The sequence below is a fragment of the Oryzias latipes genome, chromosome 1 (assembly GCF_002234675.1).
Source record: "Oryzias latipes chromosome 1, ASM223467v1".
NCBI classification, from domain to species: Eukaryota; Metazoa; Chordata; class Actinopteri; order Beloniformes; family Adrianichthyidae; genus Oryzias; species Oryzias latipes.
In genome coordinates this window covers 12,838,938-12,854,497 of record NC_019859.2, presented here as the reverse complement: position 1 = coordinate 12,854,497, position 15,560 = coordinate 12,838,938, and the positions used below count along the sequence as shown (strand labels likewise).

General features: G+C 38.3%; 2 protein-coding genes across 4 annotated transcripts in view; both read right to left on the bottom strand.

The window, feature by feature from the left end:
• Nucleotides 1-26: 26 nt before the first annotated feature.
• Nucleotides 27-12,193, bottom strand: pgm2 (phosphoglucomutase 2). The gene is made up of 13 exons (XM_023956517.1): nucleotides 11,941-12,193; nucleotides 9,865-10,032; nucleotides 7,551-7,742; nucleotides 6,443-6,526; nucleotides 6,161-6,354; nucleotides 5,821-6,010; nucleotides 5,597-5,694; nucleotides 5,128-5,308; nucleotides 4,679-4,772; nucleotides 3,317-3,446; nucleotides 2,240-2,432; nucleotides 1,948-2,081; nucleotides 27-1,718 (listed from the first exon to the last, which is right to left on the bottom strand). Exons 1-13 carry the CDS (start codon nucleotides 12,013-12,015, stop codon nucleotides 1,616-1,618), a joined length of 1,836 nt encoding a protein of 611 aa, XP_023812285.1. The 5' UTR covers nucleotides 12,016-12,193; the 3' UTR covers nucleotides 27-1,615.
• A 1,808-nt stretch (nucleotides 12,194-14,001) lies between these two features.
• zcchc7 (zinc finger CCHC-type containing 7) overlaps nucleotides 14,002-15,560 on the bottom strand; it is a 59,008-nt gene continuing 57,449 nt past the window's right edge. For all 3 annotated transcript variants that reach the window (XM_011474853.3, XM_020702873.2, XM_011474847.3), the window contains one exon: nucleotides 14,002-15,252. In XM_011474853.3, the coding sequence (XP_011473155.2) occupies nucleotides 14,663-15,252 (590 nt within the window). In that variant the 3' untranslated portion in view covers nucleotides 14,002-14,662. The remainder of the gene's footprint in view (nucleotides 15,253-15,560) is intronic.

Sequence of the window (15,560 nt, the reverse complement as noted above, 5' to 3'; positions counted from 1 at the left end):
AATGATGGGTGACGTATAGATCTCACTCAACCGTCAGAAATGGTTTTATTCAGAGGAGAATAATGGGCTTCATCACAGTAGTAGCATGGCGCCCCAGTAACACGAAGTCAAGAGTCATACTGGAACATAAAAGGGTATTTATAAATTGAGACATGATCATGATGATCTCAGGATTTGCATTAAGATTCAAAGAGTGGAAAGACCTTTGATAAGGGGGAAAAAAGTGTATCTTACAAAGTTATACTTTTAAAGTTTTAAAGCCCTTCCAATGTCAAGTTTTTCAGAATTCTGTAACAGCATCAGCATTTACAACTCTCCATAAATGTCTTACACTTAACGCTGAACCCAAAGTTAAGAAAAAATGTATATGAGAAAAACAAAAAAACTAGAAACAAAGAATTGACATTGTTGAAATGGCAAGTTGCACATGTAGTTGGTCTTTTTTCTAAGATTAAAAAACGACAATAAAAAATAAAATAAAGTCACAGTGTTTATATGGAATCAGGATTAGCAGGTTTTGTTACCTCCAACAATCTAAACAAAGAACAAATGTACAGCAATTAGTAACTTATGGTGATCCCTAAACATCACTTACATCTCGACTGCATGCTGTTTGAAAGTCAGCCAATGAGTTTCACCAAAAGTTATGGATTCCTGGTTTACAGATTTGTGATTTTTCTCTTTTTTGTTAATCCCTGTCACAGAACAGTGTGTTGTTTCTCCAGCATTCATCAGTAGAACATAAACATTTAGATATTAGGAAACAACTTAAGATCAGCTGTAAAGATAAATCCAAGAATTTCTTGTGAAATCAGAAAAATAAATCCTTATTTTTGAGAGTAGTGAATAAAAGAAAAAAACTGCTGGCAAAAATAATTTTTATCTTTGTAAAACTTAAATATATAATATTACATTTTTTATTATTTGTATATTAATATGTAAAAATGAATACTGTATATTTTCCAAAAGTGGCCGGTCTCCAAGACATCGATCTCCAATAAACACCGGGTCTAACAGGTGCTCTATACTTTGGATTGCCAGTCTCTAAAGAAAAACTTATGTTTGGCTAGTTTAGAATAAAAACTCAATTTATGAAAGGGACTTTCTTAAGGAAGTATTTAACAACAAACAATTAAACGGTTGTTGCTTCTACTCCAAATTATTAGGGGGCACAGATTCTGGCAGGTTGGATCAGCGGCCTGACAGAATCTGTGCCCCCCTGTTTTCAGTAAAATATGTAGGGAAAAAAAGTCAAATATGACAGCAAATTCCTACAAGCCCCAGAATAAAGTATATAGCCAACATCCACCTTCTTTTTACGCCGTTTGGGGCAAAATCTGAGTGCTACGAAACAAATCAATGCCAGAAGTCGTGACACAAGGGAAAAAGTTCTGGCAGGGTAAACATATCTTGGCACAACACCCGTTTCCAATAGACGCATGTCTCTAATAGACCCCGGGCCGGCTGCCAAATGTTTGGAATATATACGGTGGAGGACATACTGTGACAATTAAAAAATGTACGTCTAAGCTGAATAGAATCTCCTTAGTAAGACATTATGTAAAAGAATGCTTCAGAAATATAAACATATCCCAGTGTGTTCCCTTTTTGAGTATTATTCAGGCTTGGGCTGCAGTTTATTCTTTGTTGGTTCAAAGAAGTTCTCAATGATGGCCTCAACCAAGTCATCCAGCTCCTTCTTTAGGTGAGTCACATCACTGATGAGAGCAGGAGGGGAGAAACAAACAAAACGTCATAATGAGGTCAGTGCATTACTAACAGCTGTTTTACAACACTGAATCAAATGTACATGTTAATTCTGACAAATTCAAATTAAAAAGGAAAATGATTACAATAAAATAAAGGATTTTTTCATAAAAAAGTGTGATCTTTGTTCTATATGTTTAACAGTTTATCTTAAGACATCACTCCTTTCCAATTGCCCACCTGTTACCAGGAGCAGCGCATAGTTCCGTGTAGTATTTGATTTTTGGCTCTGTCCCACTGGTTCTCATGGTGGCTACACACCCATTAGAGAAAGTAAACGTGATCATCTGACTGGAGCGAGAGGTTGGAAGAACCTGAAAGATGATAAGCGACAGTGGTTAGATGAACAAAAACGAGAATGTTTTATTGTTTAAATTGGCAGAAACATCCCCAAACCCAACAGTACCCCAAAAGAGTAAAACCCATCAGAGCTTTGTGTCTGTCAGTGAATGTCATCTCTGTATGCCCTCACAGCTTTGTTGTCAGGTTGGTTGCTATCGTAGCCGGTGGTCAGGTCTCGGACAGCAGAGATGCAGAAGCGGCCACATTCTGTGGGGTAAGAGTCAGGTTTGCCGCTGAAGTTGCGCAGACGTTCAAACAGACTGTGGATGACTTTCTGATCGTGGCAGATAAAGTAGGAGTTTTTGCTGATGTGGTAGCCATACCTGAGCAATTGAAAAAGCAGAAAAGAAGGTTTGATTTAACAACCCATGAATGGGTTTAATCCAATGAGCTGAACACCGTCAAGCCTGCTTAGCATTAGGACGGACCACTGCCTGTCAACACCAAATGAGGTAGAATTGTACAATTTTACTCCAGAAGCTCTTAGGAAGGTATGCTGGGATTTGAACACAAAATGATTTAATGCAGTCTAGTGGTCCTTTAAACTTTTACTAAGCTGTTATTCAAGAGCTTTAACATTTCTTCTCTTTCACCCCTTTGCTTACAGATTCATACACCGATATGGAAGCATGCAGCTTAAAGCTCCACCAGTGTGTGAATGGGACTGTGGCTGTAGAGAGCGTTGGACCTTCCAAGAAGGTAGTATAGCACTATGCAATCATTTCCAAGCCCTGAAATTTCTTCTAAACATCTTAATTTGAAAGCAGCCAAAACGGTCTTGAGATTTAACTGAGCAAGAGACCACCTTAAAAAAAGCACCACGGACTCCCAGAATCACCAACCATGTCATACCATTAACACAAAGCAAACTTCTTGGACTTTTTCCGCACAAATAGACAAATTAACACATCAAGCGCTCAAAGGCATCAAAGGCGCTCCATGCTTTACAAGGTTTGCTCCAACAAATGGAACCACACCGATTTACCAGGAAGTATTACACCCGGATGTGACCATAATTTGGAGAAATACCACAACTTGCCCACTGTTCCATTCTGGGGCTCTAACTTGTGTAGTTTTTTTTTTTTTACTACGGCATCTTTTAACAAGTTCAGTCACAAGTGTGACTCTTTGGTCAGCACGGCCCCATGGAAAACACCTGTCATACCCCTCAGTTGGCATCATTATGTGTGACACGTGCGCGTCTTACTCTTCATAGATGGCGGAGAGCTTCTGGGATAGACTTTTGTTCTTAGTGGCCAGAAAGGAAACCATCTCTCCTGCTATTGCTGCAGCACTGACTCCATCTTTATCCAGGACAGACTTACAACACATGTAGCCTGCAATAAACACAGACACGCTTTCAGTTCTTCCCCCGTGCAGAGAAATATCCTGTTTCTATAGTCAGCTGTTGCTTCTTTTAATAACAGTGTGTCCCCAAAGGCATGCGATGCCAATTACAGTTCACTATCATCCAGTAATATAGGAAAGCTCCTTAACTATGTTATGTAATGTGTCCATCTTTTATTAAATGACCAAACTTTAACCCAAGGTTGACAGTGAGAATGGTTCATTTTTTCTAATGATAAAAGGTTTTTGGTAGCAAAAGTTAGAAGCTCTCATCCCAGACCAATCGAAGAGTTTTATATTTTAATACATTATTATTTGCTGAAGCAAACTCCCACAGAAAAAAAAAAAAAAAGAACTGAAAACTATAAGAACCCTTTCAACCCTGACATATTTGACATTTTCTTCTAATTTCATTCTGACAGGGAGTCCCATCCTGTAAAGCTGCCAGAGTCAGAAAGCTCTGGTTAGAACGACATCCTCCAAGGGAGGCTTTTCTTCTGATCCAACCCTCAGAATAGAGATGTTTCCAATATTTAAAAGTGGTTTTCAGCTGCTTGGTTGGCGTGGCAAGTGAATCTGTCAAACACAAATGACCATAGTCTGGAACTCACGTTACACTGAAGAGTTTTACAAGGGAACTTGAAGCTTCAGGAGGAATAAATGTAAAACTGGGATATAAAAATTCTACCATCTATGCTGCTCTACGCACAGTCTGGCTACATAAATGTGTAACTATTATCTATGAGCCATATCCCTGACAGGAAACGCAGAGTGCTCTGAACAGGACAAGGGTTGAACTCCTTCAACCCCACAAAAAGTCAAAATATCATTTTCATTATAGGTACTGCACTCTGACCTATGAAAGCGTACTGCATTCAATTAAAAGAAAAAAAACATTTTGGTCATTTTTTCGTGTTTAAAAAAAAGCCACAGTGTGTCGGTGCCAAACACATGTAGTTTATGTGCTATGGACAGTTTGTTTTTTGTTTGTGGTAATGCAGAAAATGAGCCAAAGCCAGAGTTTTTTAATAAATAGGATCTGCTAGATCTGAGCTTTGAGGTCTGCCTTGATGCTGATGCATGTGAAGCTGCAGAGGCCGTTTGTTGTTCTTTGCTCATGTAGTCCAGAAGAATTACAACAAAAATCAAAACAAATTCACAAAAAGCACCCGTTTTTTATACTGATATGTGTGGAAGAAGAAATAAAAATTGTTGTGCATACCTATAGCTTCTTCAAAAGCAAACAAGACTGTGTTGCCCTGGTCTATGAGATCTTTGGCTCGGTTTCCCATCCACTTGAACCCGGTTAGCGTTTCCTGTGTTAAGATCAAATAAAGCATGAACAATATTCTTCCCCTCCATATTTGCGAATGGGAAAGTTTAAAAACAAAAGAAATTCATCAAGATGAATGACAGAACTTTTCTAGAATTGAAACAATAAAAAGAAAAGTAAAAAATACTTGATTAAATTGAAATTAAGCAGCATTCTTGCTCTTTTTACAGAAGAGCAAACCAGAACAAAAGTTTCAATGCTCAGTGGTAAAGTTGGGTGTGATCCTGCATTATAGTTGTTAAAGACCTGCAAACTCTTTTCTGTAAACCTTAGATTATCAAGTGTAACTGTTTTTAAGCAGCGAGAATGAAATCAGAGTTTTAGATGTGAAGTGTTACCTCAAAGTGAAAGCCCTCCTTCAGAGCAATTGCTCTCAGTATTTTGGATGAGACCGTGCTTGATAACATGTAGATCTTTTTCAAGACAGCAGCGTCAGGGTTCTGCTGTTTCCAGCAGCTGAATAACCACCAACCAAGCAGCGCTCCCAACTCATTACCGCTGAAGACTCGCCACAGCCCACTACAGCACAAACAGAGAGAAAAATTCAATTTTTTTCGCTAAGAATATGCTTATATTTTTTTTTTTTCTTGTGCTGTATTCTTGTGTAACAAAAATGTTCCGAATTTTTCAAGCAGATTGCTGAAACCAGACTGTAAACCTGCCCTGGAATAAGTAAATGACTGCTTAAAGCGATGATTTCTGCTTTACAGAAGAAACCCTGAGAGACGAGCTGTTTTCTTTCTCAAAGTTTTAGAATGGTGGCAAATATTTTGCTAATTAACTGGTGATGTTTGTGGACAAAACTACCTCTCTTGTTTTTCAGCAACAGCCAGTCGATCAGCATCTGGGTCATTTGCCAACACCACAGAGGCCCCCTCCTTCTCTGCAAGTGCAAACGACAACGTCTATGGGGAAGGGGAAAAAAAAAAAAAACAACAAAGAAATTGTTACATAGTTAAGTAAAATGCAACTTCCATTATATGTAATCTGCAACTTGTTTGCTGGTGGGATTTCTGGAAGCCTTTACACACCAAAACTCCCTCTCCTTCCTCCGGATTGGGGTATTTGACAGTGGGAAATTCGGGGTCGGGATCCTTCTGTTCCTCCACAGCATATGGAGGAGGCAGGTCAAAGGCCTTGAATGCTGACTGGACAAAAGAGTGACCAACGCCGTGCACAGACGTGTGCACTATTTTCACTTTTGAGCTCTTGTTTATGTCCCTGTCAAGTCAGGAAACACATTTTCCTCCTTTAGTTGATTTCAGACTAAAACAAATCTCTGATCAGAGAACAGGGAATAGTTGACTTAAGTGTCTAAACACCAAGATCTTCATAATTGTCAATAACTGTCAGAGTTATTCCACGAATCACCTGTAATGACAGAGTTTCTGGATGGCTTTGAAGTATTGCGTGTGGACATCTTGATAGGGGTCTTTGAGCAAAGGGCTTTTAAGTGCCTCTTCTGCGTTCCAGGACTCTGGCCAGGGTTCTAAGTTTCCTTCTATGGCTTTAGAGATTCCTTTGTCATGAGGAGACACAATCTGCGCCCCATTTTCCCAATAAACCTACAATAAACAACAAAGTATCCCCGGTCAGACAAAATACAAAAAGATATGTCAGTGTATGAAACGGCAAACAAAAGTAGAAAATTGCCTTGTAGCCGTTGTCCTGTTTGGGGTTGTGAGAAGCAGTTATCATGATGCCTGCACACAAACTCAGGTGGGAAACTGTAAAAGGCTGCAGGACAAATAGGAGAATGAAAACAGACAATTGCATAGTAAGTAAAATACAAGATATAAAGTTTAAAACATAAAAAAAAACTGAAAAAAGTTGACCGTACCTTTGAAAACAGACATAAAAAGTAATAAAAGCTGAAAGGATTTACTGCTAAAATATTGTTTGTGTGGGGAACCAGACAACATTTAAAAACAGAATATTAGTATACAGTGCTCCCTCGCTATGATGCGGTTTACCTTTTTTGGTTTTGCAGATTTTCTTCCAATTTAACTGTGCATGCTTTTTGTTACAGTGAACGGTGTTCTGCGTCCTGATTGGCTCTGGAACTTGTCAGTCAATCTTCTCTGTTATGTCTGGTACAGGATACGTTCAGCCAAACTTACAAACATTTTTGATAGCGAGCAGATCTTTCCTTTAATTCTTTAAAACTGAACTTATTTTTTGACCAAAGTATGAACTTTGAAAGTTTAAACAAGAGAGAAAAATGTGAAAATGTTTGTAAGAAAGGTGTATAAAGTATGTAGTGAGGTTTTACAGCCTTAAATCATCTATAATTAATAATAAACTAACTAAAGCAGATTTTACCTATCATGAGTTATTTTTAGATTGCAACTCCTACAATAAATGATGAAAAACTTTACTTGATAAAAAAATGATAAAATCATCTCAATAGATCTTTTAAGAGGAATCAAATTCATAAAATAAATCCTCTTAAAGACAGTTTACCAACTTTTTAACTACTTATATGTAGCACTTGGAATAGCTGGTTGGGGTGTAGGCTCCCCTCTATATAGTGTACCGACTAGGAACTTAAGTTGAACAATAGAACAAGTCGTTTACTGGGTGAATTCAGGCTGAATAGAATTGATATAACTTTTGTCTAGATCTCTTCATCGCCACTCAGAAACATGTCAACAGATGAACCGACTTGACTCAGGACAGTGAATGTGGTGAAGCTCGAGTTTGAAATAAACCGGAGAACAGTTTTGTTTGATGGTCTAATCACAGAAATTCAAGTGATTACCACAAAGGGTGTTGGGGTGATGTCAGAGAAGAGATGAACCGGGACTCCTCTGCTTGTGAACACTGCAGCAGCCAGACTGGCAAATCGCTTGCTGCTGCCTCCACTGGGAGGGTGGGCCCGCGCATCGTAACCAATCACCACCCCTCGCTCCTTCAGGTCCCCAAAAGTCTGCTCCAGATAACAGCAGAAACCCTGTCCAGGTAAAAGAGAACATAAAAGAGGACATTTGTTATTGTGTGATTGCAACAGCAAAACAATAACACTGTTCCACATGTGTGTTGTTTAACCAAGAATATTATATCAGGAATACAGAATATAATCATGAAAAATACAATTCCATACTAAAAAGTCAAAGATGTGCAACAATGAATTCCAAATAAAAGCTAAAAAGCATTTTATCTTCACTCTTGAAACCGTGCACTCACATGTTCTGCAGTAATGGACACACATGATCCAGGTAATCAGTTGTGAGTGGGGAACGGACATATAGCAAACATACAGACACATCGGCCGTTGAGGCCTGGAGTGAAACGGTAAGAAGGGTCAGAGAGCAAAAAAGAAAAAGAAATGACCTGAGGTCATGGCTAAGTTTGACAAAGAAAATCTGATCTACTTTGAAAACAAACTTCAAGAAAAGTTTTGTCTCATTCTTAACATTAGTTTAGAGCTGCCTGTCCTTCCTCAGCATCTACCATCCATGCCTGTTTAAAAACTCTCTCTACACTGCTTGGCACTAATGAGCAGACTGAGCTGAATTCTGAATTCTGACTGAACATATCTGATCCAGGTAAGCAGTGTGTACAAAAACTCCTAATCATACGATGACTGATAATGGTCGGCTAATACTTCATACTGATTGGCCATCGCAGGGGTTTTCTTCCAACAGCTGTCCACACTCTGTCTCTGTACTCCCGCATGGAAGTCCCATCAAGTTTATTTCCTAACTTCTTCAGTAAAGCTTCCATCATGGGCAGTGTTAAAAAGACAGTTTTCTCGATCCAGTTTGCTCAAAATAAGTATGGACGCGACTGTACCACGGGCATAGAATACCAAACATCATCGACTTGTGTCACATTTCCCAGCAACGGGGGCAATTAGCTTCCGGCCTCGTGACCCGGGCGATTACAAATTGTTATTAAGTATAAACGACTTGTAAGACCTGAGGTGATATTTTAGCAATCATGGAGACTAGAACGAGATATATGGCCTGGGAGCTTGAGGGTCCTGCACAGTATCTTAGCTGTTCCTAGCACTGCGCTTTTCTGGACTGAGAGGTCTGAGGTCTTTCCAGGTATCTGTTGTAGCCACTCTTCCAGCTTGGGGGTTACTGCCCCGAGTGCTCCAATTACCACAGGCACCACTGTCACCTTCACTTTCCAGGCTTTCTCCAGTTCTTCTCTGAGTCCCTGGTATTTCTCCAGTTTCTCATGTTCCTTCTTCCTGATGTTTCCATCGCTTGGCACTGCCACATCCACCACAACGGCTTTCCTCTGTTCTTTATCCACCACTACAATGTCTGGTTGGTTTGCCATTACCATCCTATCAGTCTGGATCTGGAAGTCCCACAGGATCTTTGCCCTCTCATTCTCTACCACCTTCGGAGGTGTTTCCCATTTTGACCTTGGGGTTTCCAGTTCATATTCTGCACACATGTTCCTGTATATTATTCCAGCCACTTGATTGTGGCGCTCCATGTATGCTTTACCTGCCAGCATCTTACATCCTGCAGTTATGTGCTGGATTGTTTCAGGGGCCTCTTTGCACAGCCTACACCTTGGGTCTTGTCTGGTGTGGTAGATCTTTGCCTCTATTGCTCTGGTCCTCAGGGCTTGTTCCTGAGCTGCCAGGATGAGTGCTTCAGTGCTGTCCTGTAGGCCAGCCCTTTCTAGCCATTGGTAGGACTTCTTGATATCAGCCACTTCAGTTATGGTCTGGTGGTACATCCCATGCAGGGGTTTGTCCTCCCATGAGGATCTGTCCTCCAGCACTGTCCTCTGCTTTCCATTGCCTGAGACATTCACTGATCTATCTATCTATCTATCTATCTATAGATATATATAGATATATATAGATAGATATATTATTTTCACTATTTGGGCCGGAGTCTAAATATATAATCATGGTTTTCAAATTTAAACGACCTGATAATTTGACAGTAAGGCATAACTTTTGGAGGTCTATATTTATTGTCAAGACGGTTAGTTAGCAGTATTTGGAGCAGACAACAATACAGCAGTGATCGTCACCGGCAGAGACATACAAAACCATGTAACTGCGTGCTTCACGTGAACCAGCAGTTTATCCATTTACTGACCTGCGTGGTCTGGATGATAGTGAGGTCATTCATACAGGATGTGCCGGGGCCCATGGCTGCTCTCAGCCCGGCGGTGCCAAACTCCATCCTGGAAGAGAAGCATTTCTTCAAAGCCTCCACAGCCCCGTCCTGCAGCAGGTCCTTCACCATCTTAACCGTTTTAGGGTTCTACAAAAGAGAAACAAATGGACAGCAATCGTTTTGTTGTTGTTTGTTTTATACTTCATTTCAGCTGTAAGAACTTTTACAAACAAATTCTAGTATCATTTTCAAGAGTAACAAAACCTGAAAAAATAACAAATAATCATAAATATATCAAAAGGCTCACATTTGTAAGACACTCCTTCTAAGCAAACCTAATTATCCAAAGGCTAATGAGCCTGATTCCTTTGCCACGGAGACCTAATTGAGGACATTGCATGTCTTTTTAAGGCCAAGAAGGAATCTGCTTGTTGGTCAGATGTCTGCATGCACATTAGTCTCATCACAGTGAGAGACTCTCGTGACTCAGCTTTTCTACTTTTCTGTAGGGAATAGAAAGCCTCCTGACGGTTTTCAACCAACCCTAACTACAGGATGAGCGCTTCACACATCAAAAATGTCTCTCTGAAGCTGGCAAACCTCCATTCCCTCAAAAACAGACTTCACCTTTACAAACTCCTGAGCCTTCCTCACCAAAAGGCAATTCTTGTTGTGGCATTTCTGCACAACCACTAGGTTAGTGAATTACTGTTAAAACACAGATTGAGTTCACTTTGAATCACAAAGACAATTTCTGATTTAACCTGACGGTTAATTCTTCTTTTACATTCCTTAAAAAAGTAATGTCTGGTTAAAAACTATTTTTCTAAAGGTAGGCATTCAAATTGTGAACCAAGTTGAAACTTATATTATCTGAAAAATGAATTTAAAAAAAGCTGAAAGTTTTTAATTGCATTAAATAAATTATGAATTTACTTAAAATAGAAAAAAATTATGAATTTACTAAATCGATAGATATTTTTTTTAATATTCATAAATTGTACATATAAAAATTATACCATTATTATCAAACACTACAATAATATAAAAATAACTCGTCAAGGAAAGGTAAAACATAATAAATGAACATAAAAAATGTAGTCCAACAAAATGTATTTCTATGTTGAGAAACTAAATATGATGCAAAGGAGAAATATCTAGTGTGAAAAAACCAAAACAGTACTTAAAGATTTCATTTCTGGCCCCCTAAAGAAATTAACAACAGGTCAAGCTGAAAGAAAAATCCCACAACTTGACATCAGTGCAAATACGGTAATTTCCTCCCCCAAAAATATGATAAACTGAATGGAATACATATAATGTAAGTAATACATGGATTTTTACAGCTTAATTGCTTCATTCAACTGCATATGTAATTAACATTAATTGTTATTGTATAAAAAAACAAAAGTCAGCCAGGAATATTGTGCACCATTAATAACAAAAATAACAAAAGTAAAGAGAAAGACTAGTGAAGATGAAGTGATTTTGATAATTAAAAATAAATAAAGATATAACCAAAACTGAATGACCATTTTAAAGCCATTAGTTGGGTTTTATTTAGTAAACAAACCTTGAAAGTAATTTACGTTTAGGATCCCCACTAGAAATATAAAAAATATATCATCTAGACATAGATTTTGTCAGTGATGTGCATTTTGACTAACACAAGACTTGTGTTCACGAGAAATATTTAACAAAATCAAGATTTAGCTTTACTTATAACTTATTAAGTGTATAACAATGGATACACTAGCAATAGTGTGTTTGTCAAGACTAGAATTTTGACACGGAGTTTGCTTTTCAGCGGGGGGGAAAATGTAGTTACTGAAATAAAAGCGAGACATTGTTGAACACTCATCAGCTAAATCGAGTTTGCAACAACAAAGCAACACATTTCTTAAAAAAAAACATTTTGTTGTTAGCTAGCTTAGCTAACGCTAGTCAGCGAGGATTTTCCCTGTTTGAACGGACGTTACAGACCTGCTGTAAACGCCGTAAGGTGTAAAGCAGTGAAAACAGAGAGCTAGCACTGCAGGCTAGCTGTCAGGTTACCTTGTCATACTGCAACCATAGCTGGACAGCCTGGTCCAGTTTAGTGTCACCGGTGGGAACCAAATCGTTCTGCATGTCTCTTCTTAGTTCGGCTCCAGGCGATTTCCAGTTTATTTCTGTAAGTTCTTAGAAGCTTAAAGTTCTCCTCTAAAATGATTTTTCAGCTCTCCAGCAGCCGGGGATGACGGCACCTGACTCCACTTCCGAGCCACAGCAGACAGGCAACCAGCTGCGACCAATGACTGCTTGTAGAGGCCGCGAGGTTTGCGACACGCATGCGTCACTTGCGGCGTTCGTGGACTGTCGTAAAACTGGGTGTTACATTTCTCTGACTTTTTTGTGTTCTAAGGAAGATGAATTTAGATAAATTTATATTTTTTATAAAAACTTTAATTCGTAGATAAAGGCATGTTAATTTAGCATTTACAACCTCAGTGAGCTACTTCAATGTCCTTTGACAAGCTATACATGGTGAAAGTATACAAAATCTATAAAAAGTAAATGATTATGAAAAAAAGTTATCTGCAACTGCATAACCAAAGGCCATCTACTGGACTCTGCCTGTGTCTTTCAATTGTTATTTAAAAGAAATAGATTAAAAGAAACTCATATAAAACTATTTGGAAAAGAAATTCAACGCAAACTGAATTGAACAGTGATGAGTCAGTCGGTTAGGCCACAGTTCAAAACTTCTGTGTCCTTTGAAAGGACATTTAGCCCCCGATTTCCTTCAGTTTAATTAAACTTGTGTGGCCCAGTCTATTTTTGAGAAATGTGTCTGCTAAATGGTTACACGTGAATGCAGCTTCATTACAATTAGACTTCATTGAAAGAGGGATCACAGCAAGAAGCAGCTTAAATGTGGGAGGAGGAAAGGTTCGACTTAAGGTCAAATTGTCTAAAAATGTGGGGTACGCCAAAACCGTTTATAATTCATCTACAGTAAACCTTTAAAATCACTTTTTTCAAAAACTAGTAATGGTGCCGAAATTTGTTATCATAATATAAAGTCTGTTTTGTCCTAATAACTTAGAATCAGTTGTTTTCGCAATGTTGTCCAAGCTAAGCTAAAATAAAAACCACTGTAATAATTCAATTGTGCCCTCATCAGGGACCTTCAACTACATGTTTTACTTCTAAAGAAAAAGTGTTTCTTTAAGTTGAAAGCAAACAATCAAACCCCTATAATCTTATGTAGCATGTAATGAGTGTGGTCAAATACGTGTATAGGGGATAAATGTTCTAATATTTTGACAGAAAACATGAACAAAAATGAACAATCAAGCTGTTAGAAAAAATATTCTAGTAGAAGGATCTTTTAAAAATATGCCAATGACGATCAATATATATAATCATATGCAAAAGTTTAAGTTTGCTTGTAAACATTTTCTTTAAATGTCATTAAATAAAAATGACAAATTCAGATTTCTTTAATTTACCTTGAAATGCCTTCAAAAAGTATTTTTGTTGCAAACAGAATTACTAACAGGTCCAGAGAAGGGGGGAAAAAAAGCTAAAAAATACATGTCAACTTATCTCACTTCAAGTATTTTACATTCTGCTTTGAGTAAAACTAAAAGTCTGCAGACTGACTTACTTTTACTAATCTTCTCAGTCATATTATGGTAGACCAAAAATAAAAACCTGCCAGATTCTTTAGCTTAAACAGGTAGTCATGATGGCAAACATTTTCCATTACCCAACATTAAAAACTATTTGGGAGTTCTAATGTTTGAGGACCTAATGATCGACAAAAACAATCTGCAGCTGAGTTCCAGCTCGTTCTCTGGTCCTTCCTTTTTTAACAACGTGCCATACTCTGCAGGGAAACTCCTCTCTGGTTTAACCCGCCTTTGGGGTAGAGACTTAAGAGGATATAGTTCTGTTTTTATTTACTGCTGTCGGCATAAAAAAATAAAAACGTTAAACCACAAGCCATAACACAAAGAACAAAAAGTTTAGTCTAAATAAACCCTGAATACTTAAGTCTACCAGCACAGCTTCTAATTTTAGTTTTCCCACTGATGGAACGGCTAAAAATAATTATTTTGATTTCCATCGCAAGATTTTAGAATTTATTTTTTGAATACAAAGAAGAAATCATGTCAACTGTCAGTGGCACATGCTAACTAAAACTCCTTTTGTAACTGTTAATCAGCATCACAAACATCTCCAGTAATATGCATATTTATTCTGTAATTACTCATTAAGATGACTTACAATGAATTTAGATAAAGAAGACTTTCTTTCCATCAAAATGACATTACCAAAAGCTTTTTAAAAAGATTTACTATCCTGTTCTTGTAACAGTAGCAAAGGTGTTTCTTTGTCGTACAGCTCAAGACCTGTTTTAAAAAATATTATGGGTTAAATTTGAACAAAGAACAAACCACTAAGAAACTTTTCATCAGAACACAATGTCGACTTAAGCTGTTTGACGTTTCTCTTTGCCAGCCACTAATGCACATTGTCTTCACAGAAAATGTTTCCACTGTAAAAATGACAAAAACATCATCTGAAGCTAAATTACGTCTATTTGCATTTCAATACTACAAAAAGCTTCCAGTTCTGTTCCTGCTAGTGTGATCTAGGCATGAATCACCGTGTGAATTTGTGGGAAAAGGCTCTAAAAGCCTAATGTTGACTACAGCTCTTCTGCTGAAACCTGAGTGACAACACTGAGTGTGGGATGAAAACGGCCCTTGTGGGCACCCCACTGATGCTATCTGCTGCGTTTGCGCTGCTTGATGCTAAACAGGTCTTCATCTGTTGGGTACTGTGTGTTCAGTTTTTTCTGGGAAAATTTTTTCCCGTTTTTCTTTTGCTCTGCTTTTGGTTTTGTTGATGGCGGCCTCCATCTGTTCTCTCCCACGGTCCACCTAGGACAGTCGCGTCGCTTTCCTTGATGTCCCTCTGTCAGAGATGAGTGAATCCGCTTCATCTTATTTTTCTTTTTCATCTTCCTTCTCTCCTCTGCATCCTTTTTTGGCCTTCCTCCTCTCGGAAAGTCATCTTCTTCATCTAAAACGGGTTTAGCAGGTGGTAGTGGGTTTCTGGAGGAGGGCACAGGTCTCTTGGGCTTCCACTGTTTAGCACTGCCACCCCCATCCCTGAACTTTTTTGTTGTGGGTGTTTCATCTCTGAGCTCTTCATCCTTAAAAAATATATGGTTAGGATTGGACTTGTGGATTGGCTTTGGGGTTTGGTAAGGCGTATTGTTCGTCTGGGTGTTGATTTTCGGTTTCTTTTTAGGTGCTGTGAGGGTGGAAGGAGTCTGAGAAGGTCTGGGGAAGCTGCTGTTTTTCCGCATTTCTGATAAAAATAGAAAAAGAAAGAATGAGGTTAGTACTATTTGCTGATGCAGAGACACTCGTGAAGGCGATTAGCCTACATTTGGCATGTGGAAATAAGGAGAAAACCATCACTTCATGAAAAAATTGAATATTTCACAAAGAATACGAGTATTCTCACTGCAAATAAAAAAAAGCATTTTTGTCCTAGCTCGACAACAAAAGAGCAAAATCTCAAAAATCCCAAGTAACAAAGTAATTGTAAACCTTTTACTTTGACAAAATGTTTCAAACTGTTTACCCATGTTACCCTATTATTTTGTATTTTTA